At 38.0% G+C, this 21,123-nt stretch overlaps 1 protein-coding gene across 1 annotated transcript; it reads left to right on the top strand.

Moving 5' to 3' along the window:
- The first annotated feature begins 12,701 nt into the window (after positions 1-12,701).
- On the top strand, positions 12,702-20,052 carry LOC148879432 (putative methyltransferase PMT21). Its single transcript, XM_088960964.1, has 8 exons — positions 12,702-13,629; positions 15,920-16,224; positions 16,349-16,497; positions 16,599-16,794; positions 17,235-17,445; positions 18,012-18,687; positions 19,002-19,079; positions 19,405-20,052. Exons 2-8 carry the CDS (start codon positions 15,943-15,945, stop codon positions 19,622-19,624), a joined length of 1,812 nt encoding a protein of 603 aa, XP_088817090.1. The 5' UTR covers positions 12,702-13,629; positions 15,920-15,942; the 3' UTR covers positions 19,625-20,052.
- The last annotated feature ends 1,071 nt before the right edge of the window (positions 20,053-21,123 follow it).

Below are 21,123 nucleotides of genomic sequence, written 5' to 3'. Positions count from 1 at the left end.
ACAACCACAAAAATAATTTCTAACAAGAAAAATCACTACTCAAAGGATTAAATAGAAAAATAAAAAAAATGTGGAAATAAATAAAAAAGTAAAATAAAAAAAACGAAGTGAGTTTCTTATATGAAAAAAAATAGAACCTAATAATCCTAAATGGAAAATCACTTAAGAAATTAAAAGAAAAAATAGATCTAAGAACAAAACAAAAAAGAAATAGTACAAAAAAATAAACCGGATCTAAAAAAAGAAAAAAATAACTAAGAATTTGAAAATCACTATTTTATCAAAAAAGGAGTTCAAAAATAAAAATAAAAAATACAAGACTAAATTAGGATGACTACTCCTAAAATGCAATCCAATTTCTCTTCTCTTCTCTTTTCTTCAGTAGTCCGACAATGCTCCGATACCTCACCTTTTGCTATTACGTCCTGCAAAATCAAAGAGAAAAAAGAATTAAAATGAGATTACAGATCAAGCAATCAAACGAAAATAAAAAAAATAATGAAACAGATTCGGACAAAGTAAATAAAAAATTTTCTCCGTTGCTTCCTCAACAACGGCACCAAAAACTTGGTGTTGGCGGAAGCGTGTCGTTAACCACTTTGGAACACCAGTTTAGAGATTTATAAATTTTTCCATTTCTCATGTAACCTTAAACAACGCAGTACATGGTGAGGAAGGTATCGAACCCACAGAGAAGCAAGAGCAAAAATTATTATTTTTTGTTTCGAACAAATAAAAGGAAAATGGATCTAGGATTTATAGAAAATAAGAAAATAAAATTTATTAATGCTAAAATTAAAGGTTTGGAATTAAACAAGATAATAATTAATGTTTAGAAATTAAAGAACACTGAAATCAACAAAAAAAAACAAATAAAAGTGATCCAAAATTCGGATCCAGTGGCGGTAGCTGTCCGTGAAGAGGAATACAAGCTTTCTCCCTCCGTTCAGTTATCGAACCCCTTGAGACACCTTAACCTTGAACCGGACGAATTCAGATATGCAAAACAAACAAAAAAAATAGAAATTAAATCTAAAAGATTGTTGGAATAAAAATATCATAAAAGAAAATAAAGAAAATGAAAAGGATGGCCGATCAAATCTAGTGGCGGTAGTTGCAGATTGGCTGGATTGCTTGTAGGAACCCCTCTTGACATGATCTAGGCGTCCTTCCCTTCTACAACCCTTAAACTCCTCATGAAACCTTAGCCTTGTGAACTGAGCAAATTGACCAACCCCTTTTTTAGGGCCTTTAGGGTCCTTTTTATAGAGAAGGGTGAATAAAACTAGGATTAGAGAAAAAGAGGGGGGTGACAACTGGTTTTTTTTGCAGATATATGGGAACCCTAGGGTTTAGAATGGAGGATTAGGATTGTTCTAAAGTGATCCTAAGGCTGAAAAGAAAAGGAGAGGGCGCCCAATATTATGTAGGGTTGAGATTTGGGCGCCTAGAATTGGATAGAGGAGATTTTGGCACCTAGGATTGAAAGGTGGAGATTAAAAGGAGTGGGTGGCGCCGTAGGGTGAATGGCTGAGATAGAGAGTGAAATAGAGGGTTGAGATCTAGTGGCTAAAGGATGAATGGTGAGGATTAGAAGTTAGGTGACACCCTAGGGTTATAATGCACTCCAAAGAGGGTGCCCTATAATGGAGGGTGGAGATTAGATGTTAGGAAGGGATGGAAGGTGAGGATTTAGCAGTTAGGGGCGGCTAGGGTTTGTTAGAGATGAAAAGAATGAGTGGAGAGGTGCCATAGGGTTTGCTACAAAGGGGGGAGTATGCTAATACAGTAGGAGGGGCGCCATTCTAGGTTTAGCAGATCTGAGGTGCCCTCCTTCCTCAATTTTCACAAAAACACCCCCTCTCTCGCCTGGAATTCACACCAGCTTCCCAATAACTACATTTTAGCCTTAAAGCTTTCCCAGTTTTCCCCAAGATTTGCACGGAGACCCTCAGAGGTCACAATATTGAATTTAACTAGGAAAAATGGACATTTTGACTCTTCTAAGGCATAAAATACCCCTTAAATGATGCCCTTAAGGCATCAAACTACAGAATTATCGATAAGCCATCCAAACTAAGCTTTCAAATCCAAACACTGCATGAGTCGAGTAATTTCTCTTGAAATTGACTGTCTGAACCTGAGAGAGCTCACTCAGTAATTCTCTTAGTGTTGTACTAGATCTTTATTCTTGAGTTACAAAAACTTTTAGTTTTATACTGTTTCCTTGCTTAGCCTTCTGGTTCAAAATTACAGATGAGATTGGGTTTAACAGACTGATATCTTGAGACTTCTTCACAACATATATCAGTTGTACCTCTGTCGGAAATTTGCTCCTTTTTCTCTTTTGAGAAGAAGCAATTTCCTGAAGAATACTTAGAAATGGAGTTATCCCTATTCCTCCTGCAGCAAGAAGTAGGCTGTCATATCTGCAGAAACAGATTACTTCAGGTTAGGACATAGTCAGCCTAATCTTTTAGTTTTATCTGAGACAAGGATGAGAACATTACAACAGTTGCTAAATTAAATCAATGCCAGTATTAATTCTGGAATTAAAGCCATGATGAGTCTGTTAAGAGTTTAAATAGAGGTCTTCATGACATTGATAATTTCTTTCTTTTTCTGTACCTGCACATTTTGTGGTTTTGTTTCCCTTGTTTCAATAAAACTGCACTTTTCTGCACTGCAGCATAGTTTAAGTCTACACTTCTAGTGACCTCATGAATGAACTTCCACCAATTGGATTTTACAGAATCTCTTACCCACCTCTAAAGCTATGAGACAAGTTAAAAGGAATAAATATTCCAATTGGTGGAATATAAAGGGCAAGCCATTATATTCCATTCCCACTCTCTTCTTTACCAAAAAGAAAAATCAAAAACAAAATATTGCATTCCCACTCTGCTTCATGGAAACAAGAAAAAGTAATCAAGGAAAACAACCTTTGCTGCTTTAGCTCACCAGTTAGTGTGTAACATCTCCATTGTAACATCTCACGAAACAGCAATGATCTAGAACCTAGATCAATGGTTAGAAGTTGACCTTGGTACACAACTTGGACGACTGGATCTTTAGTCTGAGATTGATAGACTACATGGACTATCAAATTCTATACCAAACTGCTTTTGGCACGAAATCTAGAAGACCCAGATAGAAATAAGAAAGCATTATTAAATTATTTTCATAATCTTTTTATAGCTTCAGACTTTAGTTATAATGAGAATATGTTTCTTCATTTGTGTTGTGGATGATTGTGAAAGAGATATTTTCCTAATAAAAGTAGGGTGATTTGGAATTTTGTTTTATAAGTCAAACAAATCCTGCGCACTTAATAAGCAGATTTTCCATCATTTATAAAAGTGCAGGAAAAGATTAAATCAAACGACTGAAAGGTACTTGATCATTTGGCTCTAAAATATAGAAATGTCAAATGGGTTTTGATCCCCGGTTTTGGGCTCAATCGGTGGTTTTCTAGACATTTTATATACTAGTAAACTTAACTCTGTGATTTGACATGTAGAAACAAAGACCCAGGTTAAGCCACTTGCTGCTGAAAGCCTACAAACTGAAGATTGAAAAAATAAACATCTAAGCTTAATTATATCAAGTTATCAACCCCTAGTTTAAGAATCCGGCATTTAGTTATAAAGAACTTTGACATTGAAATCCCTCTTTGAAAAGAGTATAAATACGAATATGTACAATATAAATAATATAAAATAGAAGGTTTTGTATTTTACATATTTATATTTATAATCCTTTCAAATTGAGCCGTAGGTTGTGTTTGGAAATGATGTAAATAAGTGTAAATGCAAATATACAATGTGTAAAATCATCCATATAAATTGTAAAGTTGAGTTAATTTTGCACTAATAAATTTATTTTCTTATCAAACAGATTTTAATTGTAATGGATGCAAACACGAATTCTAATAAAATATATACTTTTTTTTTTTTTATCAAAAGCCCATTTGAATACAAATTTCTTCTATATTTTATTATTAATATAAATATGCATTGAAAAATATGTTTTCTGTTATTTGTCAATGCAGATTTGTAATATTATCAAATATAAACAACCAAAATAAAAATTTACCCCTAAACCAAGATTTACATTCCATTCCATTTGAATCGTTTCCAAATGCAACCTTAGCTTCATTTTTACTCTCTTGGCTTTGAGTGCAGAAATGGATGCCAATGGGCCGGGTAGGGTAATTGGGTACTTGGTCCCACTTTTATGGAGGTAGGTCTGGTATCATGACAATAGATAGGTTAAGTTGGATTTGATTTGGAAAAATATGAGATCATGATGGATTTTCTTTTCTTTTTTAAGCGAAATCATGATGGGTTTGATTATAAGGTTCTGTCATGACATGAAAATTTTTAGTGTTTAAATTTGAAAAAGATTTCAATGCCTTTACGTTTAGCTTGATAGTTTGTCGTTAGGAAGACCCGCATTAACACGTTTCATGTCATCACTTTCCTCCATACCCAACCCGACTGATCAGATGAAATCAAAGCAGTTGGTTTATGTTTCAGATTAAGCATGGATTTCTGGAAAGACCGGTAAGCACCATCTCTTTGTCACAATTGTTTTTTATTTTGTCAAGCAAAAGAGTGGTGATTGAGTTGTACAAGGTAGCATGTGCATAGTAGAGTGTTTTCGATATTTACTAAAGGTTTAACATCTTCATGATTTTAAGTCATGGTCTATTTTTTAGGATTGCTCTCTACATTGGCCTTAATTTGATCCACCCATAAAAGTTTACCCTTGCTTATTTAGAGCGGGTTAAAAGCGGTTAATGGATATTTAAGAGAAAAAAAAAAAAAGAAAGAGATTTAATAAGGAAAGGAAAGAGAGAAAGATTCAAGTATGTGTGATCATGGGATAGGCTAACCTTTGCAACTATGATAAGGGATATAGCGTAGGCCTAGTTTTGGGGCCTTAAACACTAAGTCTAGGCCTGGGATTAAAAGCCTCTAGGCTGGGTTGGGTATATCTATAAGTACATTAAGCATATATAATATTATATATTATATGCATCTAATATGTATAAAAAATTTCAAGGATATAATTGGAAAATTGCTGGAGATTTTGACTAAGGGGGTGCCCCCTCCGTTACTAAAGAGCACCTATGACTAGAAGAGAACATTAGAAGCCCCAACGTGATATCCCGAGGGCATAGACTCCAATAGTCAAGTCAGTAACACTAATAGTAGATAAGATGATCTTGAGAGCTTGATGATACATGATATATAGGTGAGGTGAGATGAAGTAAAATGTGTTGGTGATACCTAGGAATGGCAACGGGTTGGGTTTAGGGTGGGGATTACATTCTCCATCCCCAACCCCGATTTCCAAATCATCCCCCATCCCTGTCCCCGATCCCTGCCGGGGAAACAAATGCTCCTCCATCCCCAACCCCGATGGGGATGGGTTCTTCGTCGGAGACCCAGATCCCCGGTTGCTTTTAACATCTTGTGTCCTCTTTTGTCCCTCCCATGCTCCTCTTTGGAAACAAAAACCAAACAAAGCTTGTTCGCTTTCAAGCGTCCACTACTCCAGCCAACACCTTAAATATTTGGAAGGAATTCCAAATTAGTTCTTTCCGCGTTGGGAGAAGGAGAGGGAGAGAGAATGTGATGAAGGAGGATTCAATTCGTATTCGGAAAATGCCTCACTCACTTTAAATATTGTCAAGATTAGAATAGGAAAATGGAAGATTCAATTCGTTTTCGGAAGGTACCGGAACCCATAGAGCTTGAAATGAAGGAGGAATTTTCCAAAGAGAAAAGTGTAGTAGAACTATCCAATTTCATAAAGCATAAGATAACCCATGAATTCTGCACTGCGGCGTTGCCTTACCTGAGATTTGGAAGACTAGAACTGGAAGTACCACGAAGAAGAAGAATAGGGTTTTACCGTTTCAATTTCAACCACTACCACCAAAGTTCTTTTTCTCTATTCTATCATCGATTTATTTAGTTTAGGTCAGTAGAAGTGTGGAACAGTAAAAGAGACTCTTGGGAGTTATTAGTAAATTGTTATTTGTTAATTAAATAATATATAATAATATTATAATATAAATATTATATAAATAATATATAGTATTGTATATAAATATTAATTAGGACCGGGGTGGGGCGGGGCAGGGATTGCATTCCCCATCCCCGCCCCCGACCCTGCCAAAGCATTCCCTATTGGATTTTAATCTTATTAGAGATTAAATCCAATGGGTTTGGTTGGTCAATTACATGAGAAATTGCACCTGATTTACACTCTTTAGAAATAGTAGAGGAGAGTATGGAGGTTTGATATCGCGCAACGTGCGCATGCGTGCGTGCGTGCGGCGCAATGAAGCACTTTAGAGGTGCACTTTGCTCGCACCCGCGTGGCTCGCAACAATTTGATCGGGTGTGATCAAGAGGCATAATACAAAGTTAACAGTCATTAACTGTTAACTACCTTTTAACAATCACAATGTTTGAAATTGTGTTTGTTCAAGGAGCCTACTCTAAACCAGCACCTACTTTTCTTTATAACTCTTTAGAAACTATTTAAGAGGCATGAATCAAACATCTCACACACAACATTTTTAAAATTCACTTTATCTCTCTCTATCTCTCTCTCAATCTGATCTATTATAGTCTCACAGAAGGTTTTTTCAGAGATTCTTCGACTTTTCTAGTTGCAGATTCTCACCCAAGGCTCTATTGTATTTAGGGAACAGATTTGCCTATAACCCAATAGCAAACTCAGTAAAAACTGAGTCGGGGTGAATAATATTCTAAAGACAATATCTTCAGACGCGTCTCAAAGTTTCTCCTCTAAGTTTTAATGACCCCATTTCCCAACACTCCCCATATCCAACCTGACCAAGTTGGGGGAGCCCGAATACCCATCGGGGACAGGAAAAATTGCCATCCCTAGTGACACCCTTTCGGTCCAGATTTCCAACAAATTTTCAATTATATCCTTATTGTAAATTTTGGCAACTAACAAGTGACGTCATTTGTGGTAACTGAATAAGAAACCCAATTTTCCCAAGCAAACAACATGCTAACTTGCGCCAACCTCCATATAACTGACTTGAAACGGCTAACCTGTTGTCCAGAATTGACTCATAATGATTGACCCAGATTAACTTGAAACTCCCTTGCCAAGCCGAAGTATCAATTTAGCAAAAATAACTTAGGGTGGTTGTTAAACAATGCTAACTCAACCAAACACGAGGCAATGCTAACCTATCAGCCCAGTGACACAATTTACTGATTTGGCACTTCCTTCAGACGAACCAATACCTCGTCCTAGTAAGTGAAGGCATCTAATATGATCAAAACCGATCAGTAGTTAGAAGTCGTCGAGTGAAAGTATACTCAGGGCAAAGTTATTAATTGATTTTACATCAAGGTTGAAAGTTTTATACGTACTGGGCCATATTAGCCGATACAATTGTATTAGAGGCTTTTTACAGTAGGTGTTTTGGGTCAGGCCCCTCTGAACTAGATTGAATAAAATAGAGGAACGAACCTCGATGCAAACTGATATGCCCCTACTGACATATCGGCCTCTATCGATATTTTGAACTTTACTTCACATTTCCTTAAAATCCCATATATATATACCAACCTAAGAGCAACTAACCAAATTCATATTAGAAGACCAAACTGACCTAACCAGGTCGACTTGACTCTAACTCACCACATATATATTTGGTCAACCGAAGAAGCACCACATGAACATTCATACAGATGGTACACGTGGTTGCATTGAAATGAAAATGATCTCCCCTATATTTAAGAATGATCTTGTTGGGGTAAATAATAATGGATTTTAATAAAGAAAATTAAGGCTTAAGATGTCTTATATTATGACTTTTTATATTTTAATAATTTAATTTAAAAATAAATAATGTACATGTATAAGAAATAAGAAAGGTGTAGAACAAGAGGTGGATGCCAGCATTGAGGTTAGAGGACTATACACCTCTTCTTCCCTCTCTCAATAGATAGATATAGATGGATTGATTAATTAATGGAAATGAGGGAAGAGACAATGCAAGGAATGATGAATGACGCGAGAAACATTGCATGCTGCATGTGCAGCTGTGGACCTTCCCTTCACCTAACCTAGTCTTAATCAAGCTTTTGGCCTAAATCCTCACTCACTGATTTCATTAGTAATGTCCCATCCTCTCACTCACATGGCTCTCGCATTCAGATGCCCACAGGCCCACAGCCTACCCAAATTATCAATCCCAACCACCGTCTTTGCCTCGGTGGACTTTGGACCACGACCTCCATCGCTACTCTATTTTGCATTCATTACTGATCACTAATCTTTCTCTTTTCCACATATACCCTTGCATAACACCGATGTCCCCATTCTCCACTCCAAGGGCATAAACGTCATTATGGGTTCTTACATCACGTGCTTTCTCACGTGTCCGCGAAAGACTTCTCCCATAAATGCACAGCTGTCTGATTCTTACTACTCCCGTAGACTAAGAATATTGTACTGAATGATATCCAACTCCCTCACCCTTTCCTTCAGCTGTTTTATTCGTCTGACTTGTTGCACGAACAATGATGAAGATGTTCTACGGACTAACGGTTCTGATGAAGTGGGCAAGGGTTGATAGTTGACCAAAGAAGAAACAATGCCAATCAAGACGTGGGTCCTCCAACGCTTGAATGTGGGCCACGTGTCAGAGAACCGTAAGTACAAAGGTAGAACAGTTGCATGTCGCATGTCTCACTCGTCTCCCCACCCAAAAAAAAGTCCCCATGGTCCATTGCATGCTGAATATAGACCAACGGTTGCCTCCCGTCGCCTTCAGACCTTACTATATCGAACCTCAACCATGTGAAATCATCGAATCCCTCTCTCTTTCCTCTTTCTTTCTCTCTCTAAAATAATATGGCAATTTTTAATCATTCTTTTGGTTGGCTTCAATCTTCAATGGCCGACACTCTCTTCTAGTCTTGTATTCTAATCCAAAATTGAACATTCACGCGTAAATGTTCCTAGATCTGGAACTTTGATGAACGGAGATATATGATTCATCAACTCTCTCTCTCTCTCTTTCTATTTCATCAGCAAATAACGATGATGCTAATAATGTCGCCTAATCGCGTGCCACTCACGTGCTTTAAATGCTCGTGGTTCTATCATTCCCATTAAAGCGAATCGAAAGTCGAAACACGCAAAGCAAGGTAGACTGTAGAGTAGCCTAGTCTAATCACTAGCGGATTAAGATGATTGAGGAGGGGACCCACTTGACATTTCTCTCTCTCTCTGGATCTAGATCCGAGACTGCTGAAGCAAAGAATAAAGAAGAAGGGGTGTCGGTGATGTAGACGATTTTTTCCCATCAGACATGGTGCATGGGTCATGGGTGCAAAGTGCAACGGTTTTTGTTCTTATCTTATATGTTTCGGGTGAGTTTTCTCTTTCTGTCATTTTAATATGGACGATCATGATTGACCCTCTTGATAACGAAGTTTCCATGTGATGCTCATTTAACCGGTGAGGCGGTGATTTTGATTAGAGACTCCCCTATAACGTTAGCTTATCCATTCTTGCTGGGCCCCACCCCACGGTTTATGATAACGTAATACACACAGTCACACATACATAAGACACAACTCATGATCATTGGAGCAATGGAGCTTGGTCTCTCTATCTCATGTCCTTCTCAGCCCTTTTATCCGTCCAAAAGGATTCCAATCTGGGGGCTCAACTCTCTCCTCAGTCCTCAGCATTACACAATTCAATGAGAATTAGAAATAAATAGCAAGCAGTCTGAGCAGTACATCCAAAAAGTAAAGGGGAGGAGAAAAGTTGCTTTTCATGCCAATTGTAGATTCCAATCCAATGATTGAGATGGCCAAGATCAGAGATCTGCTATCCTGGAAAGCACAATCTCCTCATGTGCTTAATTGACCTTGTGGTCCCCGCTGCTTTTGCATTCATTATGGACAATTCATCCCATATCTTCTGATTTGCTTCTGATGAGCGCTAATTTGGTCCTCTAATGGCATTATGACGCGTGATATCGTAGAATAATTTGGTGATACCTCGATACCATGCAAATAGATCACTTCAGATACTTTATAAATATATCAGCAATTTCAATACCACCCCGGTAGGTTTAACTGCGAACAGCTAGGCAGGACCTCAGGTACAGTGAGCCAAAAAAACCGAAAATCCAAATCGACCAAAATCGAACTGAAAAATTAGTTAACTGAATTGGTTGGTTCGGTTTCGGTTTGATGTTTTAAAAAAATGACAATTTCGGTCTGGTTTCGATTAATCATTTAAAAGAATCAGTGGTTAATCAAACCGATCTATATATACAACAATATATTTTTATATAATATTTTTTTTTAATCTAATGTTTAGACTATCGAACTGAGAGTATGAGACTTTCAGGTTTGCCAGTTTGGCCAACAGCCTATTTAATGGCCTGAATTGTCGGACACCCGCCGCACATCCCTTTCTTTCCCTCTCTCTCTCTCTCTCGGACTCTCACTCCCTCATACTCCCTCTCTCTCTCTCTCTCTTTCTCACTCTTTCAGACTCCCACTCTCCCAATTCTAGGTTCTGGCCTTCGGCACTCCGCCCTCTGACCGATTCACCAACGACCTCCGACACTGGCGATCCCTCCTTCTTTGGCGACACTAGAGGCTTGGTTGTAGGTTAGAGGCTCTACTGCATCTCGGCAACATTAGCGAAGTCCCAGTTCTATTCGACTGTGTTATTCTTTTTTTTTTTAATTTTAAGGACATAAAGAAAACCAAAAAACCGAACTGCACCGGTTAACCGGTTGACCGATTAACTAGTTGCATAGACTCGGTTTTCGATTGATTAAATGTAAAAATCGAACATATCAGTTCGGTGCAAAAAATTACCCCACAGTTTGGTTAACCGAACTGTGAGCACCCCTAACCTTGGGTCGGTGTAAGAGGCGACCTACTTCCACCAAACTACCCTGGCCTCGGTTAGTGATTTGCCTGACATGTCGAGTGACCTCCCCCTTAAGTTGTCAATTGCCTTTGAATTCCCCGAGATTACGATGTCACGTTGGAAGAATTGGTTATCAACCCACCTGTTTCAAGCGGGATTGGATAGACATTACCTGCTTGCACGGAGTCCATCTCCATATGTGAAACCACCTCCGAACTAGATGAGCCAGAGATCCTAGATGCATTTTGTGAGGCTCACAACAGTCTGCCTATATAAGGGCCTCACCTTTAACCTTAGAAGGTATGGACGATTTAGTTCTCAAACACTCTAGTTCTCTTGCATTCTTGCAATCACATTCTCAGTTTGCTGACTTAAGCATCGGGGTGCCCACCCTAGGTAAAGCAATTCGGACACTCTTATCTCTCTCACTTGTAGCTCGACCAAGCGACCTAGACTCCATTTGGCATATTTTTTCATGTGGTCTTTCGGTTGTTTACAAGCCAGGCGGACTGTGCCATAGTCCTTTTCCATTTGGTTCGTAAGAGATCTAATCGCCAAAAGTTGATGCATCGAAAAGACGAAAAAAACTCATTTTAGGCTAATTTTAGAAAGCTCCAAATAAAGTTTTTCCCATATTTCTCGCTTTATTCTCATGCAATTAGACACGAAAAAACGCACAAAAAGATATGTAGTAGCCAAACTAACTTAAAACTACTCAAATCTTTATACAAAAGCTCAATGCATCTTTTAACCATCACAACTACCAAAAAATCTTCCAGAAAAAACTTACCAAACAGCCCCTTACTTAATCCGGCGCCCAAACTGTCCGCCAGCAGGAACACCACATCGCTTTGATTGTAATATCGTTAAAAGAGATGATAATCGAGTGGTTCCAGCCTTCCAGTTCCAGGTCTCACGATCATCTCGCGTCTTTGATAGAGTGGGAGTGGCCAATCCATCAGATCCCGATCAAACGATGGATATTCCTCTACAGTGTGGTTCAACTGCTCACCGTTCACGTGATCCATCCACTGTTGCCACATTTCCAAAATACAAAAGAAGGCCAAGTGACGTGTGACGACAATTTTACAAATAGATCCTTTACTCACCGACTTTCGTCAGCTCGGTGGTTGGGGTTAAAGCGGGGCCCAGCCCATCCATTCTATCCGTGGGTCCCACAGTTTGTTTTAAAATCAGACGGATACCCGCAGGCAGCTTGTCGATTTCAGATATATCCACTCGCCACCGTGTAATGTAACTGCTACAAAGTACAAACAGATGCACATGCAGATGCAGTCATGGACCAAGAATCAAAGGGAACCCGCGGCTCCACGTGTAGAAGCAGATGAGGGCACGTGGCATGATGATTCCCGGACACGTCAGCTACAGGGCTACTGGTACTGGTAGAAGGTGAAACGCCAAAAGTTGATCATTGAATATACAGGAGTTGAAACCCGAAATCCGTAAATCAGTACAGACAGAGTCAGAAAATCAGAAAGTCAGAAAGTCAGAAAGCGTGTGGCCTTGAAACTTTCTTTTACTTAACCAATTGAAGTATAAGCAGTAATTTCAGCCACGCCACATGACAATGTCATGCAGGCCATACCACTACAGCACCACTTGAGTCTTGAGTCTTGACCGAAACCCAGTAGTAGTAGGCTGCTTTGGTACTTAGCAACCTACCGAGTTAGTTTGTCTCACATAAATCTCTTGCGCGATTCACGGTGTCAACTATCGTAGGACAACTTAATACGGGATCATGAGTGTCATACCTCTTGACTTCTCTTGCCGTTTTTTTTATTGTTTTCGGGACTCAAGTTGCAAGTACGTCGTCTTGCGACGAGACTGTGGAGGGGTCGTCTCGTCGCCGACTGTGGCGGTCGGTGGTTTTTTTATGTAATTAATTTCCACTTCGGATGGCAATCTCATTTATAAAAACTCTTGAATCTAGGAGCCGTTTTGGGGAAACGCGTAGCGGATCCGATTATTTACCGCGAAAACTGTAGAATTTACCGACGAAGACGTAAGGAACACACAACGCTACCGGATAAAAAGCTTGCGTTTGCAAAATTCCACCGACAACAGTCATCGGTTTCCAAGTGCAAACAAACGCCGGTCGGACATAGTGAAACCCGGCAAAGGGTATTTTCGTAAATTTACATTACGATTAGGCGTCGTAATCTTTTGATTCAGATAAGAAATTAGGAACTGGACTCTCTCTATATGTAAACTCAAGTGGGGAAATGGAAATCATTCTGGTCTTGGATTCGCAGGCCAATCAGAGAAGTAGAGAGGTGATTCAGGTGAAAAGAAAAAGCGGGGACGGAGAGGTGAAGCCATGGAGCTGGAGGGGTTAAGATAAAAATATATAAAATAGAATAAAAGGGAAGGGAGGAGATAAAAAAGCAACGACAGCGAAGCAGGAGGCGATGAAGTAGCGTTATTTAAGGATTTTTTTGGAGGATGAGAAATCTGAGTTAATGCTTCTTCTCTTTATTCGAGGTCACTCCTCTTTGTTCTATCTCTCTCTCTCTGCCTCTCTGGTGGTTCCTTCAAGCTGTTCGAGAATTAGCTAGATCGGTTGTTTGATCGATTACAGATAGCTCGCCCAGCCCGAGAAGGAAAGTAGAGAAGAGAGTCCTGAACCGCCAGACCAGATAGGTAATCTTCATACGTTCGTTCCCCTCGCTTCTTTGTTATGCTTTGCGGCTTTGTAGTAAGTTTTTGGTTTTGGTGGTCTCTGTTGTGGAGCCTGAACCTCAATTGTTTGACTTTGATTTATCTGGTTAGCATTTTCTTACTTCAACTAGGATGGTTTTGGTAATGGGTTCCTCTAAATTGGGTTATGCTGAGATGGCTTGGCTTCAAATTTCGTTTGCTGCATAGATCTCATCCCGGGTTGAACTCTAATTTGAAAACAGGTCTCCTTCCTTTTTATTTTGTTTTCAGTGTACATTGTAGAAATCATCGGGAGTTTTGATTCAGAATTTTTGGGAGTTTACAACAGAAAGTAACTTTTAGTTGTTTCTCTTGGAATGCGGAATGTGATATCTACAATCGACTGGATCCTTGGCTTGCTCTTGTTCTAGCTATGACATTGAGTATTTTTGCTCTTAAATTTAGTGATCACGCACTTATTGTTCAAATATATGCTGTTTTTTCTGTTTTTTTTTTTTTTTTTCCATTACTATCATCATTTTGCATTATTTTGATCATAAAGCTTCCTTGTATCCCTTAAAAAGAGTGAAGAATTTCTATCATTATCTTATAATAATTTGTATGCGTTGATTGTGGGAATTGGATCGAAATAGTGTGACTTTTCTTCTTTGCTTTTTTTGTTTTTCCTTTTCCTTTTAAAGTAATATGAGAAACACTTTTTCTTTCTTTTTAAGATTTTAGAGAGAAGTGATTGGGTAACAGGGTTTTAGTTATCACTTATCAGTGGAGTCGAATAATGATAACTTTCTTGTGTATGAAGAAATGATTAAATTATCTACATATACATGTGATGCATCAATACCTTTTTTTTTTTTTTTTTAATTTGTTTGCTTTTTCTTTTCTTTTGGCTTTGTTATGTGAGATCACCGTTTTCTTTCTTTTCTTCTTGACTTGGTGGGAAGGGCCGTTGTAACCTTGAATATCGGCATTGACCCGTATATTTTTCTTTGATTACTGATTTTCTATAGTATTCTTTTTCTTTTTCTTTTCTGCCTGTGATTCTATCTCTGGGTATTCATGGATCGATGTCTGATCTGGTTCTATGTTGTTTTAGAGGTGGTGAATGTTCAACCTTTGGATTATCCCATAAAGGCAGTGTACTCTACATTCCTGTTTTTATTGCAGTCAGCTTGATTCATAATAAGTGCATACATGTTAAATGATGGGTGGGCTTCGTTTTTTTAGCTTGTTTCTGGACTCTGTTCTACTTATTCCCCTTGATTTAAGGTTATGAGGATTAATTTATTTTTAGAAATTTGTTGCCTGCATATGGTAGCACCTTTGGTGGGAAGAAACGTGACTGAATTGTTAGATTTGCGTTGTAAGAATGTTTGTACTGAATGGAGTTATGTATTTGAGGCAAAATTTGGCCTTTATGGTAAGGCTAGCTTCTTTTAATCTACTTATCTGAGATTTAAATGAACACTTTCTATCACTTTTTTGTTGAAGTTCTTAAGCTTTGATATAATTATTATATTGTTGGATACTTTAGGCTGTAGTTTCTCCATTAGAAATTTGGATTTGGGTGGGCTTCGTTTTTTTAGCTTGTTTCTGGACTCTGTTCTACTTATTCCCCTTGATTTAAGGTTATGAGGATTAATTTATTTTTAGAAATTTGTTGCCTGCATATGGTAGCACCTTTGGTGGGAAGAAATGTGACTGAATTGTTAGATTTGCGTTGTAAGAATGTTTGTACTGAATGGAGTTATGTATTTGAGGCAAAATTTGGCCTTTATGATAAGGCTAGCTTCTTTTAATCTACTTATCTGAGATTTAAATGAACAATTTCTATCACTTTTTTGTTGAAGTTCTTAAGCTTTGATATAATTATTATATTGTTGGATACTTTAGGCTGTAGTTGCTCCATTAGAAATTTGGATTGTTCTGTTATTGAAGGCAGCTTCTATGATACCTTAAAATTTTTAATCAATCAGAAGCTCTCCTGAATTTGAATGAATACGAGTAAATTGGTTTCCAATTGGAGATTATACCTGAGTGATTGGTGATCAGCTTTTTGGTTATCATAGTTGGATTCATTATTGAAACTGTCATGGTTTTTCCCCCTCTGTATTAAAGAATCTTCAACCAACCTATTGTGGTTCAATGTTCATCCCTATGTATAAGTATGCACTAATAAATTTGTAATGGAATATGGCTTTCATCAAAGACAGCTCTCCAGGTGTCAGGTTCCTGCTATTATGTGGCTTAGGGTTTATCTTCTTGTCCACTGCAGGTATTTGGTTGTCAGAGGAAACCATGAAGAACAAAGATAAAGATGGAAAACCATACCCTGAAAAAAGTTCCAGGGTGATTCCTATGACTTTAACGTTGGTTGTACTATGTGGACTTTCATTCTATCTTGGTGGTATTTTCTGCTCTGAGAAAAACAGATTCCTTGCAAAGGATATCACTAAGGATGTCACAAGACCAGTAAAATCTTCAAAAGAAGTTATATCTACTACTCTTAAAGTTGATCCAGTCTTGTTCCCTGAGTGTGGCATTGACTATCAAGACTATACTCCATGCACAGACCCAAGGGTATTTCTTGACCTCTGAATTCATTGTTCTATAGCTCTTGCTGATCAGGGCCCAAGATACAAAATATCTATTTGCTTATGTTGGAACATATATATATATAATATATTTTCTTTTGTTATTACAGAGGTGGAGGAAGTATGGTCTCCAAAGGCTTACTTTTATGGAACGTCATTGCCCTCCAGTGTTTGAAAGGAAAGAATGCTTGGTTTCTCCACCAGATGGGTACAAGCCACCAATCAGATGGCCAAAGAGCAGGGATGAATGCTGGTATAGGTACTGTAGCTAACTGTAGTTGAATCCTGCTGGTTCCTTAGTTTCTCTTCTGGATTACTCTTGAGTAAATCTTGCTAAGTGCACCATTTATATCATTTCAGAAATGTGCCCTATGATTGGATTAACAAGCAAAAATCTAATCAAAACTGGCTGAGGAAACAAGGAGAGAAATTCCTTTTTCCTGGTGGAGGTACAATGTTCCCCAGAGGAGTTGGTGCTTATGTTGACTTGATGCAGGAGTTGATTCCTGAGATGCAAGACGGAACCATCCGAACTGCACTTGATACTGGGTGTGGGGTAAGTACTTTTCTCAGCCTAAGTCCTAAGATTGGGGGGGGGGGGGTGGGATTATGGAGTCTTAAGATGGCCAAAATTTCTAAACTTAAGACCTTGGGTAACAGTGAGTGTGAATCTGATTTGCCCCTGTTTGCTGCTAGCTAATATGTGCAATTTGATAACTAGTGCATCATTTAAAAAAAATTCTTTTTAGTTCTTTATGCAAGTTATTTTATTTCCACCATGTTAGAGGTGTTGACGAGTGATAAAATTTTATGCATGCTCTCATTGTCTATTCTCCCTCGTCTGTTTTATTCAAGCATGTTTTACTAGATTATCATCATATATAGATAGACAAAGTGCTAAATAGTCATATTTTGCTAAAGGTAGGCCAATTTCTTCTTGAAGACGTCTTGGTTCGTGTGGTTATAGTTAACAGGTTCAATTTATTTCTTTTCCAGGTTGCTAGCTGGGGAGGTGATTTGTTAGACCGTGGGGTTCTCACTGTCTCTCTTGCGCCAAGAGATAACCATGAAGCTCAAGTTCAATTTGCACTTGAACGTGGCATCCCGGCAATTTTGGGAATAATTTCTACTCAGCGGCTTCCATTCCCTTCAAATTCATTTGATATGGCTCATTGCTCAAGATGCCTTATCCCATGGACGGAATTCGGTACTTTCATTTCTTGAAATCCTTCAAAGTACTATTGAGAAATTTTAGTTGATTTGACTCTTATGAAAACTTAAATTCAGATCTAATTACATGATCAGGCTTTAACATTTGTTTCATTTGATGCTGTTTTGCACTTATTTCTTGTCAGAAAAAATAAGAATATCTTTGTTTCGGACCTATTTGTTCATTTGAATCTTCTTTTTTAGAGGAAACTCAAGGTGAAGTTACCAACTGGGTAGATTTTTAGGAAAGTGGTACACACCTACTAGCTTCCTCTGGTTAGAGGTTTCACAACTGGAGGACAGTAACCGTCGCCCCCTTTTTAGTATTCCAAAAAATATGAGTGAATATAGATGGTTGCCAATGGGTTTAAACACCTTGTATGGTGATGGCACCTTGCCTTATTGGTGTTTTGGTTATCATAGAACATTACTTTTTTTTTCCTGCTATGTAAACTTCATTAGGTTAATTTGATAAAATAATTTGTTTTTGTCCAACTGATTTGTGCTTGTCACCATATTGCCATTTTGTTGCTTCACTACTGATGGTTATTGGCTTGCTTCTAGGTGGAATATACCTCCTAGAAATACACCGCGTACTCCGCCCTGGTGGCTTCTGGGTTCTGTCTGGGCCACCAGTGAACTATGAGAACCGGTGGCGAGGATGGAACACAACTGTGGAAGAGCAGAAAGCAGATTATGATAAACTACAAGAGTTACTGACATCCATGTGCTTCAAATTATACAATAAAAAAGATGACATAGCTGTATGGCAGAAATCTAAAGATAATAACTGCTATAGTAAGCTTTCTACCCCTGATGTCTATCCTCTCAAGTGTGATGATGGTACTGAACCTGATGCTGCATGGTACACTCCTCTCCGCCCTTGCGTTGTTGTTCCAAGTTCAAACCTTAAGAAGCTGGGGTTGAAGTCACTCCCAAAATGGCCTAATCGGCTGCATGTAGCCCCTGAACGCATTGGAAGCATTCGTGGCGGAAGTGATGGTTTATTCAAGCACGACGATGACAAATGGAAGATGCGGGCCAAGCACTACAAGAAGCTACTTCCTGCAATTGGGAGTGATAAGATAAGAAATGTTATGGATATGAATACAGCATTTGGAGGCTTAGCTGCAGCCTTGATTGATGATCCCCTGTGGGTTATGAATGTTGTTTCTTCCTATGCTGCCAATACACTCCCAGTGGTCTATGATAGAGGATTAATTGGAACATACCATGACTGGTAAGTCAATTGCATATAATTGGTTTTTTCAGTTACTGGATCATCAAGTACAGTTCAATGAAGCTTGATATTTTTGATCCATACTGAAGCTTGATATTAACTTTTCATAGATTTCCTGTGACATGCTTGTCGGTTATGAGCTGAAATGTGTTACATTTTTTAAATGCATTATTCTTTTCTTACCAAAAAAAGCGTTATTCTTTCATCACTTCGAATATGTTACATTTTTAAATGCATTGTTCTTTTTTTTTTGATGAATAAAATGCATTATTCTTTCATCACTAAAGAGTGTTAACTTCGCCATCTATTGGCAGGTGTGAGGCATTCTCAACATATCCTCGAACATATGATCTCCTTCACCTTGATGGGCTTTTTACTGCAGAAAGTCACAGGTAGAGGACCCTTTCTTTTTTCAAAATTTTCTGTTAAATCTTCTTGTAGTTTCTTTCTGGAACATGGGTTCATGGGCCCTAGATCTATGTTTGCTAGCAGTAGTGGGAATGTGGAATGGGGACCTTCTTGTTAAACCATAGATGCCAATCTATGGTTATTGATTTGTTGAAGGTTGTTCACCCGCATGCTTATTTATTTATTATACCATGGTATTTGTATGCATTCTGATAAGAAATACATTGGAAACAAGGATTGGATGCCAAACTCATCTTCAACAAGGTCTATATTTCCCAATTCTGATGACATTGGTTTCCACTATGGCAGATGTGACATGAAGTATGTGCTCCTGGAGATGGATAGGATTCTGCGTCCAAATGGTTATGCAATAATTCGAGAGTCCAGCTATTTTATGGATGCCTTGACAACCATTGCCAAGGGGATGAGGTGGAATTGCAGGAAAGAAAACACCGAGTATGGTGTAGAAAAGGAGAAGGTATTGATTTGTCAGAAGAAGCTATGGTACTCTTCTAGCAAAGAGTCTTAGATAAAAATAGCGTTAACCCAATGAAAATAGAAATCGCTGGGAAGACTTGTAGAGGAAGTGAGATAGAAGCATATAATTCAGTGAAAGTGAAGATGGAGGTCGCACAAAGTTTGCGGGTACACAGAAGATTTCAAACTATAAAGCCGAAGCCATAGAAATCAAAATTGGAAGTTTATTTCCTAAATAATCTGATTCATTAAGGTCTGGTCCCTGATACAAGTATATTCTTTAAGGCAGTCAACAAAGAGTAGAAACATGTAATTTTTCTTTTATTCCTTTACTCTTTTTTCGCTGTTATCTTTTACCTTTATTTTCCTATGATAATTTGAGAAACTAGGAAGTGTAATGGATTTCAAGTGCTTCAAGTCAGCAGCATTCACTTATCAAAAAAAAAAAAAAAAAAAGATGGTCAGCAGAATTTGCTTTTATATGTTGGGTATTTGCTAAAATGCGCTTGTGTCCATAATAAGAGTAGTTTCTGTGAATGTGAATTTTTCCCCTCAATTGTCAAATCTAATGTTAATCTAGATTGTCAAATCTCAAATGTTAATGCTACAGATGGAGCGTGTCATAGGGTGGTCTTTGATGTGAATTCTTTTTCTTTTTGCCGGCTCCAAAAAGATCAAACAAAACCAGTTGGTTTGAACTTGATAACAAATATGTTCTGTACAGAAAACAAATTCTTGAATGTCTTTTGTTTTCAAAATCGGAACTTGAGGTGGTGTTCAGTATCGATGCTGTTTTCTCAGAAAATGTCCTCACATTGGTGCCATCTCAGAAAAAAGTGGTGCTTCAGAAAACAGTTCTCTTACTTGATATCATTTTTTTAGAAAAAATGTTGTTCTAAATCACATCTTGGAAATCAGGAAAGTGTGGTAGGAAGAAATACCATCTTGAGTGTAGGATAATATAGACCAATGCTGAAAATGGTTGTACAGTATTGGTATTTTTGCATATGTTTAGAACTCGTGGGCGTTTATTGAATAAACACTGCTACATAGGCATCACTTAAGCATTTCCACATTATGTACAATCTATATGCATAGACTTGCAAAAGCAGGCCTTGATTTATGTGCATACCTACCGTTGGGGGAAGCTTCATTTTAACGCTTTCCCTAACGGGTAGGTGTATTCACCGTTTTGTTGATGTGGTGCCTAATGGCACCTAAGTGTTAAGTATTAATAAATGGATTTATTATTGCTTTTCTTGGTTTTGCAAACAAATCAAATACAAATGTTTAGTGAATAAATGCCCACGGTTCCAAATACAAACAAAACCAGTGTTGTTTTTTGGGCAGCATCGATGCCAAACGAAAAATGAAGCTATTTTCTGAGAAAACAATGCAAAAGACCCTTATGCATATAACACCATTTTCTCAAAAAACATCTCTAAAGCAATGGAATTGATGCCAAACACCTACTAATATGTTTTCAAGTTTCTGATTTAAAAAGAATTTGGATCTATTAGTTACAATATTATAATCACATTCAATGAGCAC

This window comes from Nelumbo lutea, chromosome 1 (assembly GCF_056320005.1).
Source record: "Nelumbo lutea isolate HS-2025 chromosome 1, American lotus-T2T, whole genome shotgun sequence".
NCBI classification, from domain to species: Eukaryota; Viridiplantae; Streptophyta; class Magnoliopsida; order Proteales; family Nelumbonaceae; genus Nelumbo; species Nelumbo lutea.
The sequence above is the reverse complement of the archived record's forward strand: the minus strand, read 5'-3'. Positions and strand labels throughout refer to the sequence as shown.

Coding starts and splice junctions, on each gene's coding strand:
- LOC148879432 (XM_088960964.1), top strand. CDS start 15,943: ATGAAGAACAAAGATAAAGATGGAAAACCATACCCTGAAAAAAGTTCC. Junction 18,688..19,001: donor ATTGGAACATACCATGACTG/GTAAGTCAATTG, acceptor ATCTATTGGCAG/GTGTGAGGCATTCTCAACAT. Junction 19,080..19,404: donor TTTACTGCAGAAAGTCACAG/GTAGAGGACCCT, acceptor CCACTATGGCAG/ATGTGACATGAAGTATGTGC.